Genomic DNA, 21,907 nt, shown 5'->3' on the forward strand with positions numbered 1-21,907 from the left:
ACGGTCATTTAGGCTTTTATTTATATATATATATATATATATATATATATATATATATATATATATATATATATATATATAATTTTGATGCACCGTTCCTAGAGGTACTGCAATACCAGGCCAATGTGTGGAGTGGACAGAGCAAGCTCCTATTCCATCTCCTAACTCCAAAAATCCATTTAGTATATCGTCCTCGGATAGAGGACGTATCAGATATTAAACTGATAAGAACAGATACTAAACTTGATCTTAGCCAAAAGGCCAAGAAGCGATTACTAGCTACATTTTAAGTTCTCGATAGTGCAAATACTGAGATTCCCATCATTGCTGAAAGTTCCATTGAACAGTTGATTCAGGAGACATTTTTAAAATTTTTATTTATTGATTGATTTTAGAGAGAGGAAGGAAGAGAGGAACATCAATTTTGTTGTTTCACTTCTTTGTGGACCGGCTTTCACTTCTTTGGTTGATTCTTTTTATTATTATTGACTTTTTATAGAGAGGAAGGGAGAGTTCTCTAGAGTTAGAAACATGGATGAGAGAGAAACATTGATCAGCTGCCTCCTGCACACCCCCAAGGTACATGCCCTGGACCAGAATGAACCTGGGACCCTTGAGTCCGCAGGTCCACGCTCTATCCACTGAGCCAAACCAGCTAGGGCTGGTTGATTCTTGTATGTGCCCTGACCGGAGATTGAACCCACAACCTTGTATTGGGGCGGATTCGGGCCTGGGTACACAGAAGGTGGGTAAAATGCAATCATCACAGTTTTACAAAATTAAAGAACAAATAAACTGATTCCCATGAGTACCTTACATGGTTTTTGTACAGCACCTCAACAATAAAAAGGAACGTGACAGAAGACTGAAGCATTTATTATGCAGCAGGTCTGTTCACTGAGACACTCAGGCTCCCGCTAACCCACTGCAGCGAGCAACGTCACTACCTGGGATTTTAAAAATAAAATTTCTAATTTTGTGGGGAAAAAACCTGTTTGCAATCCCTTTTAAAGGATCGTCTGGCACTGCTGGTTAAAACAACGTTTTCCCGTGGCGTGAAGACGTGAGGGAGGAGGGAAGGGCCTGGCAGCCAGCTCCTCCTCGCGGCGGGCTACGGGGCGCCGAGTGCCCGGGTAACCTCGGGGTAGCGCTCGCAGGGATCGGCTTCCCGGGGCGCCCGAAGGAGAGATTTACCCCTCGGAGCCGCTGGTCGGACACGCAGGGCACCGCTGACGTCGCCGCAGTGAGCACAAACACTTGTGGAAAACGACAGCCCAGCGCAACTGCTAAGCCCGCCAGAGGCCGGACGCGAGCGCCCACCCAGCCAGCCGCGCCGAGAGCCCACCGGCCCACTTCCGGCGCGCTTCCAACTTCCTGGGCGAGGCCGGAAGTGGCTCCCCGGCGCTCAGTTCCACAGGGCCGTAAAGCAAGATGGCAGCGCTCGCTCCGAAGTGGTTGGCCGGTCTTCATCCTATTTGTAGCACTTCTCTACCTACCAGGGCCCCTCTGTTTCCATCTTCTGTCCTAGTTTCTCTCAGTAAAGCTCGCCCATATTTCAGTCTCATTCATCTGTGGCAGAGTACTGGCCGAAGGCAACGTGAGGCGACCTGAGCGCTTTGGGCACCATTTTGTACGGAAACTGCTGGCCGGTTGGGCGGGGCGAGCGGAGGGGAACCCAGACGAGGCCGCTGGCAGGAGATCGTGGGAGGGAGGGAGGGAGGGCGGGCTGGGGGGTGGCGGAGGGCGTTGCTATCCGTCATGTATTTCCGCTTCCTCTCGGCCCCGTCCTATTAGGTTGGCCCGGCTTGTTGTGGGGAGGGCGGGGGGAAGGTTGTTTGGAGCTTCGCGCACGGAAAGGTAAACTGAGGCAGAGCTGTGCGTGGGAGACCTTTGCGCCCGACTGTGCCGGAGGTCCGGGGACGGTCTCGGAGTGCTCGCAGGCTGGAGGAAGACGAGAAGGTGGGGCGGGGCGGGGAGTTGCGAGGTGAATCGCGGGTGTGGCGCGGGGGTGAGCCCGGGGGTCGCTGGGGGGCGGGCAAGAGCGGCGGAGACGCGGAGGGGTCGGACCTCGGGTCCTGGAGGGCTGAGAAGTTGAGGGGGCCGGTCGTAGTTCGGGGCTGTGGGAGGACGGGAGTGGGGCCTTGCGGCCGGCGTCCTGGCGTTTGAGCATGTCCTTGGCCTTTGTTTCCCTTGCAGTTCCCCAGAGACTTAGCCGCAGCCTCCGTTCGCGCCCAGCCGCCTGTCCCCAGCTGCCACCCCAGCCTGGTGGCGCCTGCCTCCGTCCTCCCGAATGCTGTGCTTCCTCGCAGGCCTCGGCCCAGGATCCAGGCCCCCTCTGCTCCCTGCCCCGGAGCAGCAGCTCCCCGTGGCTGGGAGGGAAGAACTTTTGTGCAGCCGAGGCTATAGCTGCAGGAACCCCGCTGACGCCTGGAATCTCGGCCTCCGACCCAGTGCGAGTCCTTCCTGTGTCCCCTTTGCCAGCCTTTGAGAAGAGAGACCCTTCTTGCCACCCAGAGCCCAGGAAGCCTCAAGCTGGGGCCCTGGTCCCAGCATGTCAGCCCTCTCTTGTGTATAGGGCTGTGCCCTCTCCCTGTCAGGATGGCTGAGCTCAGGCAGGTTCCGGGGGGGCGGGAGACCCCTCAGGGGGAGCTGCGGCCAGCGGTGGTGGAGGAGGAAGTCCCCCGGAGCCCAGTCGCAGAGGAGCCCCGCGGAGATGGAAGTAATAGCAGTGAGGCCAAGTTGTTTCCCGGGGAGGAGGAAGAGCTGGATCCTAGAATACAGGTGAGAGGACCGATGGGGAGAGTCAGGAGCGCCGGCTTTCCTGAAGAGCTGGCAGATGAGGGCACGGCGGCAGGAAAGGAAAGCAAGCTTGTCAACAAACCATTGCCGCGAACCGAGAGGTGCTGAAAGATCGGCTTGTGACGGGAGTGCCAAGGAAGGCCACCGAATGCCTGGGGTGGTTGCCGAAGCCTCATTGAAGAGGGGGAGGGACATGTAGGAGGCACACTTCCGGTCAGTGCAGAGCAGAATTGTTCTTTCCAGATAAGCAGCAGGGCTGTGAGCCCAGAGTTGGTGTGGCGGGGACGTGAGAGGAGGTGACTGAGATCGAGGCACTCTCACCTTCTCATCAGTGCCTCCCAGGGATGTTCACGTCTGTAAACGGTGAGACCTTTCCTGTGTTACGGAGGTGGCATCCGGGTTAGGCCTCTGAGGACGTCTGACACGTGTTGGCCGTGGGCAGTCCTCAGTGACACAGGTGCCCAGCTCTAAGGATGCTGTGGCTATCGAGTGTGTAGGCGAGCTCATTTGTCACCACGGAGCACGTACAGGCTGGTTGGTCGGTGGCCGCTCTTCGCGAAGGAGGCCTGCAGCAGTGGGTGAGGACCGAGGAGGGCAGGCGCCGGGTGGAGGAGATGCTTCGTGGTGGGAGGCTGGATTGCAGTGACTCCAGGCAGCGGCTGGGGAGGACTAGCTGGGGAAGCTGCTTGGGCAGGTGAGAGTCAGCACGTTTCTGTGTTTGAGGCTGAGTCTGCCCTTCGGTTCATAGCATCTTCAGGATTCTGGTGTGCAGGTGACTCACACCTATGTGGGTGAGCAACACACCCCTGGGCTTGCTTCCTGGGCTTCTCTGTCAACAGACTTTTAGTGGATCACTTTGGTGTGTCCACAGGAAATCGGTGCTGGTCCTAGAAGCCTTCCTGCCCTCTTGGCGGGGTTGCTTGGTGGTGTCCCTGCTCACAGTGAGGCAGTGGTGTGTCAGAGACATTCCTGCTGTGTCACGGGGATTGCATTGAAATCAGCTCAATTTCTTTGGTTAATTTTAGATTTGTCTTCCACTGAGGAAACAAGTTGTCGTGACAAGCATTTCGGACTGAGGTGCAAGCAACCTTCTGACTGATGATTTGTGATTTTCATGCAACTTATGTAACCTCTGCAGGCCTCAGTTTCTTTGTCTGTAAAGTGAGGGGTGTTCCCCCTGATTTGCATGACTCCTTCCTGCACTGCTCTGTCAGAGTCCTAGGAGTCTTTTCTTTCACAGATTCTTTAGTCTGTCTGTTGGTGAGTTTGCAGGTAGTGCTTTGGGAAAGACGTCCCTGTGCACGTGGGGGAGGAAGGCCGCGTGACGTGCTGCAGCGTTCCTGGCCCTGCTTCCGAAGAGAACCCAGCAGTTTCTTCCTGCAGTCCCTCCTGCTCCTGTATTGCCCAGTGCCCACGCAGCCACTCCCAAGCTTCACTGTCCATTCACAGCCTGCTTAAATCATTATAATGAAGGAAAAATTGAAGATACAGTTCCTCAGGTGCTATTGGCAGTGCAGAACTAGGACATTCTGTCCTGGGCAGTGCCATTGGACGGGCTCTGTGATGGTTTGAGGACCCTGGGCACGTGTGATATCCCCTGGCCTCGGTGGGCCCACCGTGACTCGCCAAAGTAGGAGTTGGTTGTGGGTTATGTAGGAAGGAAACGTCTCCTTGCACAGGTGGCACTGAGCCGGGCCAGTGTCCTGGCCTCAGTGGGGATTCAGCCCTTGTCTGTGGGAGGCAGGCTGTTGGGAGGGACACTCTGCTTGGAGCAGGCAGCTGGCACTCAGCCCTTCGGACTTTGGGCTCTTCTGTGTGCAGATGAGAGTGGGGCGTGCGCCTTTCTGTGTCCCTTTAGTGTTGACAGTGCACAGTCTGTTCTCCTTAGAGTGTGTCTCAGCGTTATAAGTGGATCGTTAGTACATCCAGCGGGTCTTTACCCACAGATCCATCAGAACCCACCAGGGAGCTGTAAGAGCCGCCATCGGAGCTGTGCACAGACATGTGCATCCTCCCGGCCTGCGTGGGTGGGAAGTGGTTCTAACGTGTCCCCTGGGCCAGGGATATTCGAAGATAGACAGGGACCTTGTTCAGGTGTTTTCTGGATCTTTGGGTGAGGCTCTTTGTGATGTAGGGACTGGGGTTTCTTGTCAGGCAGGCAGCATGCCCGTGTGTCTCCCCCCCCCCCCCCCACCCCCGTTGTCTGGTGGGATCGCCTGGAAGTTGGACGGAAGCCAGCTTCAGGCCTACAGGAAGTATGCTGTTCTCCTGGGCAGGCCACTGTCCATATCCGTGTCTTGACCTCAGCGTAGTTCTCTGAGGCCTCCAAACTGGTCCTCCGGGCCTGGGTCTCCTCCCTTGTGACTTTCTCAGCCTCTGTGTTGGGCACATCTTTCCTGGGGCGAGTGGATACATTCACTCAGACCCTCGGGTGACTTTGCAGCCTCTGCCTCTTGCTCTGAAATGTTGGTTTGGCTCGCAGACAGCTTTAATTCCCTCATTTCTGAGACCTGGGCCTGCATCACCCTGGCCCCGCCCGTTGATCGTGGCTTGGTGTTTTAATAGCCGGCACAGGCAGACAGGCATGTTGGTCAGGCCTCTGCCACAGTGGCCTGGCATCCTGGGAATGCACTGTGTGTCCAGGAAGGTCACCCTCCCTTCTGGCTGCAGGCTCACTGATGGGCAGTGTTCGCTGACTCAGACCTCGTTTTCCTGGAGTTCTGTGTCAGCAGCTATCAGGAGTCCCCAGTGGGGCAGGCCACATGGAAAGTGTTGCCAGCTGCCCCAACTGCTCGGTGTTCCTCAGCTTCCATTCAGCCTGGCTGCCCCCACCCCCTTGCCCACCCTGCCCTCCAGCCTGTTAGAAAGAGCTTTGTGACTGAGGGGCAGGCCTCATTCAACAGAAGACTTAATTGCTGGAGCTGCTGTGCTGATGCAAATTCCTGCCTTTCGCCAATAGCCAAACCCTGCATGTCCCTTCTCCAGTGGCGGATGACTTCCATAGAACCCTCTACTCTGATGACCTTGTCTGGCTGGGAACACTGTGGGCTGTGGAACCAAGTGGGAGGCAGTCTGGATCTTGGGTTGCCCACAGGAGCAATGCAGGGTGGCCTGCACCCACCTTCTCTCCTTCCCCAAAATCAATACTTGTTGTTCTCCTGAGGCCTGTCCTTTGCCCACCAGGGCAGTGGTTTTCTTTTCTTTCTTTTTTTTTAAAAAATATATTTTATTGATTTTTCACAGAGAGGAAGAGAGAGGGATAGAGAGTTAGAAACATCGATCAGCTGCCTCCTGCACACCCCACACTGGGGATGTGCCCGCAACCAAGGTACATGCCCTTGACCGGAATCGAACCTGGGACCCTTGAGTCCGCAGGCCGACGCTCTATCCACTGAGCCAAACCGGTTTCGGCAGGGCAGTGGTTTTCTAAGGTGATGGTGTTCCTGTCTTCTCTGAGGTTCCCATCCAGGCACATCCTTAGTGTGGAGGGTGGTCACAGTAGCAGGACAGCCAGATCAAAGGGTGGGTCCAGGATGCAGCCCCAACTCTGTCATTTATGGCCAGATGCACACCTCATTGTTTCCTTTTTTTTTTTTTTTCTTTTTGTTAATCCTCACCTGAGTATATTTTCTTTCCCATTGATTTTTAGAGAGAGTGGAAGCGGGGGAGAGAGCGAGAGATAGACAGAGAGATGTGAGAGAGCCACATTGATTGGTTGCCTCCTGCACACGCCCCAACTGCCCTGACCAGGGCCGGGAATGGAACCTGCAACCCAGTTATGTGCCCTTGACCGGGAATTGAACCTGTGACCCTTCGGTACAAGGGCCGAGGTTCAAACCACTGAGCACACTGGCCAGGGCCCCACCTCATTGTTCTTGTCTATCAAGAGAATGGTCTGAGAAAGGGAGGATGCCAGCAAGGCTGCTGGGAAGGCCGGCACCTCTTGTCTCAGAGTCTGAAGCCATTGTGGGCTGAGTCACACACAGGAGCTGGGCCCATGGGAGAGGTGGCTTCATCCGGCAGGAATTACCTCTTCTGAGGCCCGTTGGGTGCTCCCATCAGCTGCAGGGGAAGTCCTTGGGAAGGCAGTGAAACAGAACTGTGTGCTTCCTTCGGCCTCCCTGGGGTCCCTGAGTTGGTTGCCAATGGTTCCAGACTGTTGTCTTATGGACACTGGGTTGTGTGACTAACCAGGTGGCCCAGGTGCACCAGTTTCTAGACCCACACCGCCCAGTACAGGAGCCAAGTGCTACTGGCCAGGCTAAGATGTGCCCTGAGGATCGAATGAATGTGAATATTTCACAGGCATCGTCTAAGGTATAAAAGTGTTGTAAATACTTTATGTTGATAACATAATTGAAATTATAATTTCTTGGGCATGTAGGGTAAAGTGAAAAGTTACAATTTCATCTGTTCAGTTTTGCTTTTTTTAAAACGTGGCTACTAGAAAATGTGAGACACACATTGTGTTTCTGTTGGTCAGCTTTGTTCAGTTCAGAGTCAAGTTTGAGGCCCTCTTGGAGGCAGGGAAAGTGTGCTTTAATATCTTTGTTCTTGGTTCTGTTGTGTCTTCCTTTACTGTAATTACGACATGTAACTTGGTTTCCTGGATTCTTACTTGCAGACTCGAATCTCAGGGCTTGAGGAGGTGTGTAGAAACAAAAGGGCTAAGGGGGATCATACACTGAACTGTCGAAAGGGCTGAAAGAGGCGAGTGCAAGGCGGCAGTGGCAGTGTGCCTCCTGGCCACGTTAGGCCATGTCTGGGCCTGGGCAGCAGGCAGACACAGGTGAGTCCAATTGGCTGCTGCAGGCCTCCTGGAGTGAGTCCCTTAGCTGAGTCCAGGCGTCTTCCGGGGCACTGCTGCTCCTCAGGAGTGTCCTTGACTTGTGCTCCAGGAACTTGACCAAGAAAGGGCAGGGGTGGAAACTGGAGGCCAGCACTCCTCCCTGCTCTCTCTCCCAGGTGGTCCTGGGTCCAGTGAGGCTCAAGCCAGTGTGTCTGGTGACTTCTCCCTGAGGCTCTTCCTTTCTCCCACAGGATCTACTGCGTGGGGACTTGGGGTCACTGTCACTCTACTCCTGTGTTCTCGTGGCCTCTTGAACCCTGTGTTCTTCCCTCCTCTAGCCTCATTTGTCCATCAGGCCCTCATAATTCTGCAGCCTGCATTTCCCTGGACCTGTCCTTCCCTCCCCAGCCGGAATCCTGCAGGCTGCCTCCACCATTGTCCGCCTGGGCTCTCCACTCGTTTCTCACATGGCTCAGGCCTTCCCAAGCCACAGCCAGGCAGTGCCAGGCTCTGTGCCCTGACCTCCCCCCTGCCCTGACCTCACTGGCTTCCCATCTGAGCATTGCCTCCTGGGCACCTGCCTGTCACTGGTGCTTTCTGTGCATCAATCAAGGCCCAATCTGGGGGCAGGTGTTCAGGGCATCCTGCCCAGCCTTGTGCTGCCCAGGTAGGTGACTCTGCTGCCCCACCCCTCCCATGACTCCTCATTCCAGGGGGGTCTGTTGCTTATTTGCTGGGCCATAAGCTGCCACCTTTCTGAGCCCTGAATTGTTGGGTCTCATGCGCTAAGCTGGGATAAGTGTGCAGTAAATGTGCTGAGCGAGTGGCTCAGGGAGGAGGAGACTCCTGGCTGGGTTTGAGGAGGAGCTGGTACGGTCTGAGGGAGCACCCAGGCTGCTGCCCCTTTCTGTGTGCATGAGTGTTCCTCTCCAAACCTGGAGCTCCTGACCTTTAAAGTGGGGGCTTTACTCCCTGGCACAGGTAGGTTTGAGATAATAGTGGATTGTGGATTAGGTCTCACAAGGAGGAGCAGTACCTCCCTGCACTTCTTCCCTTCCCTGGTTTGGTGGGCTTTCGTCTCTGCGTGCACTCCCTGCCCACCCAGCCCACGGAGGCTCCTCCTTTCCCCTGTCTAACTCTGCCCCTGTCCGCGCAGGAGGAGCTGGAGCACCTGAACCAGGCCAGCGAGGAGATCAACCAGGTGGAGCTACAGCTGGACGTGAGTATCCTGCCCCGGGTGTCTCCATGTGTCCCCTATTCAGCACAGTGGCAGGGGAAGGGGTGACACAGGAAACAAGAGGGACTGGGACCCACACACAATTATTCGTCTGCCCACATATCTGTCCCTTTGCCAGGAGGCCAGAACCACCTATCGGAGGATCCTGCAGGAGTCGGCGAGGAAGCTTAACACTCAGGGCTCCCACTTGGGGAGCTGCATCGAGAAGGCCCGGCCCTACTATGAGGCTCGGCGGCAGGCTAAGGAGGTACAGCCCCCTAACCTTCGATCTGGGAGGGCCATGCACCGATCCTGGCCCAGGATTCTTCCTCTGTGTATGGTGGGAGACAGATCACCTTTTCTCTTCTCTTCCTGTTGGTTCATGCCTCTCTTTTTTGCTTACCCTCCACTTTTTTACCCTTCTTCCTCCCTTTTCTTTATGTAAATAATGTGGGTTCACTATTAGAAAACTATAATTGTAACAGTAAAACAAGAAAAAGTAAACAAAAATTGCCCTAAATCCTACCGTGCACACTTGATTTGTTTTGGTCAAGTATGGTGAGATGGCAGAGACCATGGCAATTCCCAAGAGGCAGGGCATGGCATGCAGGGTTACATGAGAAGTACCTGGGTTGGTCAGGAGGCTGAAGGCAGGAGAAGAAAACTTGGCCCACGGCCTTTTACTGTTTTTGTGGTAAGGAATGAGGCAGGGTAGGCAGCTCTGGCTAAACTTAGGGTGGTAGGATGGTTTGAGTAACGGGAGGGCTCTGTGCTCTGTGGTGGGACCTAGTTGTCTGGTACTTGGTCCTGGGTAACTTAGGGCAGAGGCAATATTGGCTGGTGTGGAAGAGTCTGATAAAGGAGGTGGTGGGTGTTGGATTGGCTGGTTTGCGTGTGAAACGTGCTCACAAGGGAGTTTACTATCTCAGGAATTAACTAGCTTTGGGAGGGCCAGTAAGGATTCCGGGATGTAAAAGCATCATAAAATATAGGCAATAAAAAGCATGGTTAATACAGTACAGATAACCCATTAAACTTTTTGTATACATTGTGCCAAATGTATTATACAATACTAGAGGCCCGGTGCGTGAATTCGTGCACAGGTGGGTCCCTCTGCCTGGCTGGTAACCAGGACCCATCTGGGCAGTCTTTCCCAGTCCTGATCAGGGTCGATCGGGCCAGCCCACCTGGGGAAAGGACTGTGGGAGGTTGGCCAGCCACGGGAGGTTGTTTGCCCCCTGGTGGTCAGTGTGCATCATAGTAATGGTCGCTTAGGCTTTTTTATATATAGATATGCTGTTTTTATTTATTTTACGTATATGACATAGTTCCATGTCAATAAATATACATCCATGCCATCATTTTTAAGGGCAGCTGAATATTTCCTTATATGAGACATACTATGTTTACTTAACAGTTCCTTGGAACTGAAAACTTAGGTTTGTTTCCAGTGTTTTGTTTGGTCAGCATGGCTGTGATGACTGTTTCTGAGCATTTGTCAGATTATTTCCTTCACCTTCCCTGCTGGACTGGAGTTGATGTGATGGTCTTGGGTGTGCTTTCTTTCTGTGAGACTTGATCCACGTCGCTAACTCCCTTGCAACTACCAAGGGGCGGACTTCTCTTTGTTCTCTGTAGGGCAGAAGGCCAGCGGGCTCTGAAACTGCCGGGTCGGTCTCAGCTCACCCTCCACGGGCAGCATCACGCTTTCCCATCTTCTCTCAGGCCATAGCCTTACAAAATACTCTTGGTCGGCATTTATCCTTAGCGCAGTGTGAGAAGTGAGGCATTGCAGTGGGCTGTCCTCCTCTTGTCCTCACCCAGGATCTATCTCCACAGTGGACTGATGGCCTTCTCCCCCCAGGCCCAGCAGGAGACGCAGAAGGCAGCCTTACGATACGAGCGGGCTGTGAGCATGCACAATGCTGCCCGGGAGATGGTGTTTGTGGCCGAGCAGGGTGTCATGGCTGACAAGAACCGGCTGGACCCTACATGGCAGGAGATGCTCAACCACGCCACCTGCAAGGTGAGCCAGGCGGTTCCAGCAGGTCCCCTCCCTTGCTTTCCATGCTTTCTTTGCTGTCTCTTTATCCCATCACCCTCCTCACCCCTTTCTCTTTTCCACTCCGGCCTTCCCTCAGCTGTAACTGTTTCAGACAAACCCGTTCCTTGCCCTGCCCTGTTTGGCCTCCAGTGCTTTTTATATACATCTCCTCTGGATGCAGATTGTTTGGCTCTTTGCCTCCAGGTTTGGCACTAACCCAAACAGTTCATCCCTGCTGGATGCTCTCGATTCAACGCCCACATTTTGTTATGTTTAGCTGTGACCCCTTCTGCTTTCAGACTATTCTCTCTTGCTTTTAAGCTCCGTCACTATACTTTGATATGTAAAACAGAATTTGTGTATCATTTCCAAGAGGAGCGGGAGGTCCCCTGGCATCAGCCACCTTCACCGTGTAGAGCAGTGTCTAATCCACTCAGGCTACTATAACAAAGAACATACACTGGGGCCTAAACAGCAAAAGTTTCTCCCAGCTCTGGAGTTTGGGAAGTCCAGCATCAAGGCACAGGCAGATTTGGTGTTTGTGAGGCCCCTTCCAGGTTCTAGTCTGCCCTCTTTACACTGTCCTCACACGGTGGAAGGGGCGAGGACGCTCTCCAGAGCCCTTTTGTAAGGGCACTAATCCCACCCATGACCTACTCACCTCAGAGGGCTGCCTCCCAAACCTTCAACGTAGTGGTTAGGATTTCAGCATGTGAACTTTGGGGGGACACAGACATTTAGTCTAGAGCAGCAAGTGTGAGCTCCTGAGGGGTGGTCATGCCTCAGGTCCTTTGAGGACTCCTCAGTCCAGGCCACCGCCTTGCACAGCAGGAGCTGCTACAGGGGAGTGTGGCACTGCGGAGGGCTTGTTGAGCTGTGAGTGGCAGGGCATGACAGGCTCCAGTGTGCACCTGCCCAGTGTGTGGCAAGGCTGGCCCCTGTTCTCGGTGCACAAGCTGTCAGGAGCCTTTGCCTACTCCCTGTTGGGGTGTGAGAATGTAAAGAACCCAGTGAAGAGCTTGGCTGCCCCCACTGGGGCTCCTCTGGTCCCCCAGCTCCCACCCCCAGCACTGAGGGCTCCCTAAGGACGATGACTGTAGAAGATGTGCCCAGACAGACATTCCTGGCAGGCTCACAAGTTGTCCATAGGGCCCGGCGCCCTCCCAGCAGCAGCAAACCCGAGTGGCAGCGGTGCAGGCAACAAGAGGCAGGTGCAAGGACCCACTGTTCTCCTTTGTGTCTCAGGAAACCCATGCTCTCTCCAGGCTCCTCAGACTGGGGTTTCCCCCAGGGTAACATTTGGAGTGGCAGCCTGGGGTGAATGGCAGGGGTAGGAGCATGTCCCCCAGCTTAGTGATGTCTGTCATCTGCGCTACCTGGGCCAGGTGAACGAGGCAGAGGAGGAACGGCTTCGTGGCGAGCGGGAGCACCAACGGGTAACGCGGCTGTGCCAGCAGGCTGAGGCTCGGGTGCAGGCCCTGCAGAAGACCCTCCGGCGGGCCATTGGCAAGAGCCGCCCCTACTTTGAGCTCAAGGCCCAGTTCAGCCAGATCCTGGAGGTAGCTACGGGGAGGGGGATAGGTGGGAGAGGGCGGGCATGGCAAGTGAGAGCAGGGAGACAGTGTGTGATCAACTAGGTGTGGGACGGGGTGGCGCCTGTGCTCAGAATGACCTCAAGGAAGTGGGAGGTGGAGTTGGGGGTGGGTGCTGGCAGGGATTGGAGTTGTAGGGAGATAAACAAGAAAAAGAATCAGGAGAGGAGGAGGATCGGGTGGGTTTGGGGCAGGGTGGGGCTGCCCAGTGGGACCTAAGGGGACTGGGAGCTCCCAGCTGTGGGGAGTTGCCAACTGGGTTATGCCACTCTGTCCCTTCCTCCCTCAGGAGCACAAGGCCAAGGTGACAGAGCTGGAGCAGCAGGTTGCTCAGGCCAAGACTCGCTACTCAGTGGCCCTGCGCAACCTGGAGCAGATCAGTGAGCAGATTCACGCGCGCCGCAGGGGCCTGCCCCCTCACCCGCCTGGCCCTCGGCGCTCCTCCCCTGTGGGCGCTGAGGCCAGGCCCCAGGAGGAGGAGGAGGACGGAGACAGTGGGATCATTGAGGGGGCCGAGGGCGAGGCCCCAGAAGAGGGCTGCAGCCTGGGGCTTGGTCCTGCCCCTGATGCGGACACGGTAAGCCTGCTGAGCCTGCGCACAGTGGCCTCAGACCTGCAGAAGTGTGACTCCGTGGAACACCTGCGAGGCCTCTCGGACCATGCCAGTCTAGACGGCCAGGAGCTGGGCACCTGGAGCGGGGGCCGTGGGGGCCGCCACCAACGCAGCATCAGTCTGTAGCCCAGCTTAGGGGTCTGGTGTGGCCCTTACCCTGCTCCCCACTCAGGGCGGGGCTTCAAGCTCCGTCCTGGGGTCCTTGCTTCCCCTGGAGAGGTCGGGTTGGCTGTGTCTGATTCTGTCCTTTGTCATTCTCCCTTCCCACCCGCCCCACCGCCCCAGTGTTACAGGTGACAGCTCTCTTTGCCTTACTCCCTCAGAAGGCTTACCTCCGGCTCTCACGGTCCATTCTCTTGGCTGGCCTCTAACTTCTTTCCTTCTGCCTGGCTTTTCCCTCAGGGAACTTGGTCTAGGAAGCACAGGGACCCCTTAACAGAAGGTGGATGTGGACCTGAATCTAGCATCTCGGCCCCCCAGCCTCAGTGAGTGGACAGGTTGTTCCTCCCATCTCCCCTTCTCAGGAGGGGCCAGAGGGATGTGAAGGAGCCCTCCTGGCAGCTGGCTCCATGCTCTGTGCCAGCCTGCCTGTGTGTAACCTGTAAGATGTACTGTGGGGCTGTGTTCCTCTGGAAGACACATCCCTGTCCCTTCAGCACTCCCTCCTCATGACCTAAGCCACTTTGCTCTGGGTGCCCCAGAGCAGGACTCGAGGGTGCTGGTGTCAGGAAAGGTGAAACCCAACCCTGCTGTCAGCATAGGGGACATTACCACCTCCACACAGGCTCCCACGCTCATGGTGTTTTCCCCAGAAGAGTTGGGCCCTTAACATTGCCAAGGTGCTAGTGGGTCTCTAAAGGGGTCCATGTTGGGAGTAGAGATGTATGAGGTCCTGATGCTGAGGCCCTTGCCATCCCTGTTGCGGAGTGAGGTTTACTTTTTAGAGGATTTTGAGCTGGATCTCAGCCTATTCCTGCAGGTTGGAGTTGGGGAATTTGGTGCTCTTTCCCCAACAATGCCATACCTACTCCAGGGTCCCTTGGGGAATGCTGAAGTGCGGCTGCCCTTGATGCGGGGAGGGGACTCACCCTCCACCGGAGCAGCTTTAGGTGTTTAGTGATGCTGCCAAGCTGTGTGTGTGCGTGGCGGGGGGAAGGTGGGGAAGCCTCACCAGGTCGGGGTGCCTTGGGAAGACTGGTCCTTCCTGTCCCACCCTAGGAGGGCTGAGAGCTGGACTGGGTAGCAGGGCTGTACCTAGGCCTGTGCGCTCTTGCCATTGACTGGGAGCAGTGGGCCCTCACATGGACGTGTGTCCCTGTTCTGGGGTTGCGGTAAGATGGTCACAATGAGAACCTCTGGGTTTGAGGTGGCCATGGGTGAAGGGAGGAAAGGGAAGATGTGGCCATGTGTGTGTGCATGTGCTGGTGTGCGTGGGGGGAAGGATCTGCCCTGATTTTATTTAAATAAAATAGTTTATGTAACAGTAATGTTTACTACCCCTGTATGGAAGGAGAAGCGGGGGTGTCGAGCAGGATGATGGGGGCCTCTTTCGATGGGGTGGTCAGGGAAGGCCCCTGGGAGGTGAAGAAGAGTTGGACCTGAGATTAAACCAGGCCAAGAGAGGAGGGAAGGCTTATAGCAACATGGCTGGGTAAGTGCACAGGGCGGTTCCCCGTCCCACCTGCTGGTGCAGCCAGGTTTGTAGGGTGGAGTGACTTGCCGGCTACTTTGGGGTGGTCCATATGAGTGCCCCTCCTGGACTGGAGTGAGCATGAAGGAAGGGCCGCAGGATTTAGCAAATGTGCAGGTTGCCCAATTAGACTTGGATTTCAGATAGTGAGTGCTTTTTGCCCCAATGTTTAGTTCGTAACTTAGTTATTTGTGGTCTACCTGAAATTAAAAGTTTAACACAAGAGGAGACTCCCAAATCAAGGTTTGACTTGTGGGCCGGGCCCTCCTGTGGACCCTAGCCTGTGAAACAGGTGGCATCAGGTGGAGAAGGGCTGAGGACTTCGGGAGCATGATATACACAAAGGCTTTGGACTGAGCCCAATCAGGGATGCACCTGTGTTTACATCCAGGTGAGGAGTGGGGTCAGCCAAAGGGATGAAGAAGGTACTGCTGGGAGGGTCGGAGACCCTGGAAAGCTGGTGAGAAATGAGGTCTCAACACTCTTAAGGGGCTGGGCAAAGGCCAGGAGTTGGAGGGACAGCAGTGACTGGTGACCTCAGGTGGGACATCAGGAGCCACTGTCACTAGTGCCCTTTGACAGGTACTGTCCAGTGTGAGACTGCCTTTTCTGACCTGGCTTGTTTTTATTGAGAAACAAGGAAAGTATGATAAGGCAGATGGGTGCCAAGCTATTTCCTTTATCACTAGGAAAGCTGCTGTGAGCATATGGCCTCTGTCTTTGGGCAAGTGAGCTTTCTGAGATGACACCCACGTCATCCTTCCCTCCCCAGTCCCTGGCAGTGTGGACCTATAAGTCTCGTCTCCTGGTGTGAAGGAGCCCAGGAAAGGGCTGGCTGGGCCCACCCAGTTCCTTGCAAAATCACCTGTCACATAAGGTAGGAGTGAGGAGAGACCAGGAGGGTTAGAGCTGACGAGGCTTCCTCCAGGGAATAAAACGGCCACAGTGAAAGCACCCCCAGCCTGATCCCGACAACAGTGGCCAGCACCACCAGGGCATGTCCTGTGCCAGGCGTATGCATTGACCCACTTTACTCCCACGATGGGGGGTAGCACCACAGCTGCCTTTTTCCAGATGAGACAACAGGTACAGTGGAAGCGCCCCGTCTGCTCCAGCTTCCTCACACGAGGCTGTGTTTTTATTGATTTGAGAGAGAGGAAAGGAGAGAGAAACATCGAAGTGAGAGAGAAACATAAATTGGTTGCCTCCTGTATGTGCTCTGACCAGAGAGCGAACCTGCAACCCAGGTACTAGTATGTGCTCTGACCAGGAATTGAACCTGCAACCCTTTGGTTTAAGGGACGATGCTCCAACCAGCTGAGCCACCTGTCCAGGGTGGCAGCTGGATTCTTAAGAGTCCAAACTCACAGGAACCAGAAGTAACAGTAGAGGCAGTGGGTGTAATCACCTCTCAGGAAGTTATATGAAGTATCAGCATGGTCAAAGGGAATTTTGTTAAAAATTTTGTTGTGAGCAAGAGATGGCCAGGTTGTGGGGAATGTGGGGCCTCGTCCCCCCCATTCCTGTACCATGTCACACGAAACTGAGTGGTAGCAGTGCTGCTGAACCATGTTCTCAAGTGAGCAGCTGGGCCTCAGTCTCCCAGCGCCCAGCACACACCCGGTGCCTAATGGGTGCTCAGTGGCCGTGCTTTTTTTGCTTCCTAAACGCCCCCAGTCTGATGTACACCAGATCACTCGGTTAGGGGTTGGGTTCTACATCCACGGCCATTGGGGGCGGTAGGGTGGTTCTCCAATGTCTCTAAAGTGTTATCAATTGCACAAGGAGAAGGGCCAGGTGCATTAGCCTGGTGCAGATCAGTGGATGCCAGTCACTCCGTGTCAACAGTGAACCTGTGTGGGGCGGGGTGGGGGGGTGGGGGGGGCTGGTCCCATCGCGTGCTGGACAAGAGGCTCTTTATAAAGTCCCCACCTAAGGTTGGTCTCCCTCAAGGTGTGGTTGAAGAGGGATGGCTCCCGGATGTCACACCCTGCGCTGTCAGCAGGGGACAGCAGAAGCACATGTTCACGTCTGTCCTGTGAGATTCCGTTCAGGAATTTTGGTGGGCATCTGGGCACCTGGTGGGTGGGCGCTGGGCCAGTGTGGTGGGCACACCACTTGAGCCCCATCTGTCCCCGCTCCTCAGGCCTCCTGCACTCCCGCCTCTGTGTTGTCCCCTGCGGTGTGAGAGTGAGCTGGCCGAGGAGGTCTGCGGGGTGGCTTGTTATTTGGGACCAGATGTTCTGTGCCTGTTGTGCCCTGTCCTCTTGCTCCGCCCACATTTCTTGTCCTCCCTAGGGCCCTGTCCCTGTTCATGCTTAACTCCCTCCACCTTCCATTCCTGGGCAATCATATCTCTCCACCCCTCCTCCCCAACCCCACCATTCCTGAGCCCCAGTTCTGTACACTGGGACCGATGGAACCAGGGCAATCCACTGGCTGGCAAATGGATGTGTGCACGTTGTTTTTTTAATCCTCACTAGAGGATATTTTTCCCATTGATTTTTAGAGAAGAAGGGAGGGTTGCAGGGAGGGGCGGGGAAGAGAGAGAGGCACAGAAACATTGATGTGAGAGAGACACATTGATTGGTTGCCTCCCGCATGCACCCCAACTGGGGCCGGGGATAGAACCTGCAACCCAGGTACCTGCCCTTGACCGGGAATTGAACCTGTGACCCTTTGGTGCGTGGGCTGATGCTCTAACCACTGAAGACACCCTCCAGGGCTGAATGTGTTCAGTTTATTAAGGAGTATTTGCCAGGATCTTTCTGAGTACCAACACTGGTAGGGCTTGTTAGAAACACCATGAAGTGGGTGGGGTGCCCAGATGAGGAACACAGGTGCGTGCTGGTAGCAGGTGATGCAGGGCAGTAAACAGATGACTAGAGAGGGCTGCAGTCAAGGAGGGATCTGGGAGATGAAACGGGGGGTGCTTTGAGTGGGGCACTCATTGCTTTGAAGCTCTGACCCAGCCAGTGGGTGCAAGCTGGAGGGCCCCCGCCTCCAAGTCTTCCTGACCCTGGGCCTCTTCTGAAATCTGTCCTGAGCCCCTCCAGCCAGGGCTGTGTCTCACCCATCTTGTGTTCTCAGGGTCTGGCACACGGCACTGTCCATCAAGATCTGCCCACTAACTTGCTGATCTTGTGTTACTCTTGACATGTTTCCCCCCTGCTTAACCTGTTGGACTTCTGCCTGGATTTGAGACCCAGCTCAGGTGGACTTGTCATCAAAGAAAGGCCTTTCTGGTTCCCAGCTCTCCGGCCAGCTCTGAATTAATCCCCCCCACCCTCTCCAAGTTCCCCAAAGCTCATTTGACTCCATCTTGTTCAACACTTAACATGCTACAATAGACATGATAGAGTGACCATACGCCATGTATGGTCTAAACTGGTACACTTGAGTGTAAAAGGGGGCAGATGTGACCCATGAGAGAAAAGCACTGACCACACTGTCCAGGGAGGGGTGTCATTGGTGTGCCTATGCCACGAGGGGCTGTGTGCACATGAATGACCCGCTCAGCTCCCCTGGGCCTCAGTGTCCCAGTCTGCAGGAAGTGCGCCGCCCCGGGCAGATGACCTCTCGGGTTCTTTAAAGAGCTAACGACGTGGCCGGTGGAGAGTTGGGGCCTGTGAGGCGTTTAGTGGGTGATGTGAGCCGGGGGGATGTGTTTGCAGAGGTCTTGGGAACAGAGCATGGGAACTCCCAAGTCCAGGGTTGATTGGGACCCAGCCAGAGGCGGGGCGGGGGGGGGGGGGGCTGCTTTGGGTGTGAGCTGATGACTGTCCATTGCGCCAGGACCCTGCCGTTCCGGGGAGGGCGGAGTGCTTGGGTGGCCTCTCCTTCCTTGTGGCTGGCAGGCGTTGACCACACCTGGGATAAACAGCTGACTTGTTCAGCACAGTTGGAGAAGGGGAGTCAAAAGGAGTTTTCCCCCATTTAGGACAGAGGAACATTTGGATCTAGGATGGAATGGAGGCCAGGCTGGCAGAGTTTGGCAAAAGAAGACAAACTCCTTTTTCCTCAGCTGCTGCTTCATCACACATGCCCTCGGCCACCCTGTCCCCATTCCTCTCTCCTTAGGGTCCTCTCCACTCCACACCCAGCAGAAGGGCATGTCAGCCATGATGGGCCTGCCCTTCTCCAGAGGTGAGGCAGGAATTCTTACAGGGGTGTGGGGCTGGGGGAAGAGGAGGGATAATGGAAGCTGCTGGCAGGGAGGGCTTCCTGGCAGGGGGCTCCTGGGACTGGGTGGGCTCTCAGGAGCCGCCACTGTTGAGAGGAGGGTGAGAGGCCCTCGCTTTACACCCCTCCCTTTGCTAACCTCAGTGTCGCTGCTGTGGTTTCAGTCTCCCACTCCCCTTGGAGAGAGGCCAGGAGCCCCTCTGCCCCAGTGCCTGGGCAGGAGTGTGCAGCCCCTGCTCTCTTATTGGGCTTTCTTTCAGCTGCCCTCAACTCTGCTTCCACTTTGGACAGGATTTCTGAAGCCTCTGATCACAAAACTTTCCTCCTCCCTCAAACAGTTGTATTTAGCAGAAGGGACTGGTGACTCAGTTGGAAGGAATCCGTCAATAACAAGAAAGGGCACAAGGCCTTAGAATGATCTCTTGGAGGGAAGCTATGTCTTCATGGCACCAACAAAAACAAACTCAAGATTTTGTTTTGTTTTGTTTTAAATGCAGCCAGCTATTTAGCTTACTTGCCACCTTGGATATGCTGTTTATTTATCTTTTTTTTTCTGAATTAAATTGAATATATTAAAGACACATCCAGACAAAATGTGAAAGGCAAGCAAATTGGTATGGAAACATAAATGGAGGGGAGAGGAAATACTGTGCAACCAGAGAAATGAATACAAAAGTGGAGAGGAGAGGTGAAGACAGGTGCACTCCGCTGCAGTGGGGGCCTCAGATGAAGCAGGAGTATGCCCCGGTGATTCAGCCAGTAGCAGAACGGTGCTCAGAGGTGCCTGGGCGCTCACTGACCCAGGTCAGATTTATAATCCTTACCTTGACGTAGCTCAAGGTCCTAGGGTGAGGGCCCTTCCTGGAGCTGTCTGCATTTTGCGACCATCTGCCAGCTACAAGTTTATGGCTCTGATGTGAGGAAAATCACTGATAAACCTTGTTTCAAACATGCTCCAACCCCAACTGGCCCCAACAGGGTTTGATATCCCGTAATTGGAAGCCAGATACGAGTGAATGCAATATGTAGGCAGGACCATTGGAGACACGGGGAAGAATTGAACTTCCTCCTGGAAGTGCCATCCTATGACCAGGTAGGAAGACGCAGAGAACTGTGCTCAGGATGTGCCCCAGGCCCTCCGGGCAGCTCCGCACCATTAATCTATGAGGATTTGTGCGCCTGGAACCCAGCTGACACTGACCGGGCAAGTCTAATCAAAACAGTGATGTTTCCTTGAGGACTGTGGGTTCTAGGAATTTTGTTTTTTGTGTGGGGTATGATCAGTTATGAGCATGAACATCTCACAGTGAAATAAGAAATGTCTGTCTCTCACCCTCCTTTCATCACTCTGAGATCCTGGCCCAGAGAGGATTCTTCTAGAACCCTGGTTTCTAAAGTGGGTCCTCCAGACCAGCAACATAAATATCATCTGCATCTTCGAAATGCACATTCTCAAGTCCCTGGGTCAGAAACTCAGGGGTGGGTTGGGGTGGCACCCAGTATGTTAACGTGGCACAGTCACTTCATTCCCCTTTATTCACCAGGTCACCTGGTCTAACTTAAAAGGAGTAGGAAGTACAGCCTTACCATTTACCTGGGGGACGGTGTCTGGTGTATTTTAGGCGATAGGAAAAACAAAGGCTGTGAACATTATCAGGGAGGTGGCAGAAGTTGGATTTGCTGTTTCTGGAATGCAAGTCTGAAAAATAAGGCCTTTGGAACATAAGCAGAGTGCCTTTGCACACCAGACTAAATTAATAATTTCTTAGTGTCATCTGTGAAACCAAATTAAAATTTCCCCAATTGCCCCTTAACACTGAGTGGTCTCAGGCTTCAAACAAGCCCCGTACTTTGCATTTGGGGTGTTAGCTTCAGTTCAGTTTGTGTCTCAGGCTTTAGTTGCCTCTGTAAAGCTGTGGACGAAAAAGGGGCCACATACCAATTTAAACCTTACACATTTATGGGAGGCCTGCATGGCAGCCTTACAAACTCAAGAGACCAAAAGAACCCCATAGAATGGTCTGAAATTAAAAATGTCTAACTGAAAGTAGTTCAGGGAGGATAGTCATGTGCTAGGGCAGTATTTTTTCCTATCAAAAGTCAAATCTTCACCTTAACTAAGCCTGTTGTCTTTTGCTTCTAAGATCACACACCTTTGGAGTATCATTCTTTTTCTCTGGACCCCTCAAAGCACAACCAACACCAGAGCAGAGACCACAAATCCCCTCATTATTATGTTGTTAACTATCTTACACCCACAAATGTAAAAAGTACGAGTCTATATGAAAAAATGTTGAGCTTCACACTAATCATCAGAGGGATGCAAATTAAAACTACAATGAGTTATCACCTCACACCTGAGATGATGGCTACCATCAATAAGTTAAGTGCTGGTGAGGACGCTGACAAAAGGGAACCTTAGTGCACTGTGGTGGGGATGCAGACTGGTGTGGAGCAGGTGAAAGCAACACACACCTCCTGATGCCAAACTGTATTTACAGCTAAAATTTAGAGCAATCAACCTGAAAAAAAAACACACTGAAGAACACCTAAACAGGAGGATGGAAAAAGGAAGCTGCACTAAGACTGGTAAGAAGGGTGGGGATGCGGAGAGGGCGAGCCCCTGCACCCAGGTGCAGCAGCTGAAATCCAAAGGGATACTGTGGTTGCAAAAGTCCCTCCTGAGGAAAGTGGGGTCATCCCCACACTGGGACCACCAGACCAGAGCACCAGGGCTGGGAAGAGGAGCCCGCTCAGCATTGGCAGCAAAAATAAGTGAGGACTTTGCTGGAAAGAGGAGGGAGTCTAGAATCCCAGGTGCTTAAGGGCCAACACACAAGGGCTTGGGCACTCACCTGTGGCTCGGGTAGAGGGAAGGAGACTCGGCATATGGAAGCCATGAAGAGAAGATCTAGGTGGCATGGCTCCAGAGATCTGGATGATAAGCTACTGAGGTCCTGGTCCTGCGTCAACATCCCACAT

General features: G+C 54.1%; 1 protein-coding gene across 1 annotated transcript; it reads left to right on the forward strand.

Annotated features, from left to right (window-relative positions):
• The first annotated feature begins 1,794 nt into the window (after positions 1–1,794).
• Positions 1,795–21,671, forward strand: SH3BP5L (SH3 binding domain protein 5 like). Its single transcript, XM_079773190.1, has 7 exons — positions 1,795–1,959; positions 2,197–2,781; positions 8,745–8,807; positions 8,944–9,072; positions 10,669–10,830; positions 12,234–12,407; positions 12,730–21,671. The coding sequence occupies exons 2-7, from the start codon at positions 2,599–2,601 to the stop codon at positions 13,177–13,179; spliced, it is 1,161 nt and encodes a 386-aa protein (XP_079629316.1). The 5' UTR covers positions 1,795–1,959; positions 2,197–2,598; the 3' UTR covers positions 13,180–21,671.
• The last annotated feature ends 236 nt before the right edge of the window (positions 21,672–21,907 follow it).

Source organism: Cnephaeus nilssonii (genome assembly GCF_951640355.1).
Source record: "Cnephaeus nilssonii genome assembly, chromosome: 5".
Lineage (NCBI taxonomy): Eukaryota > Metazoa > Chordata > Mammalia > Chiroptera > Vespertilionidae > Cnephaeus > Cnephaeus nilssonii.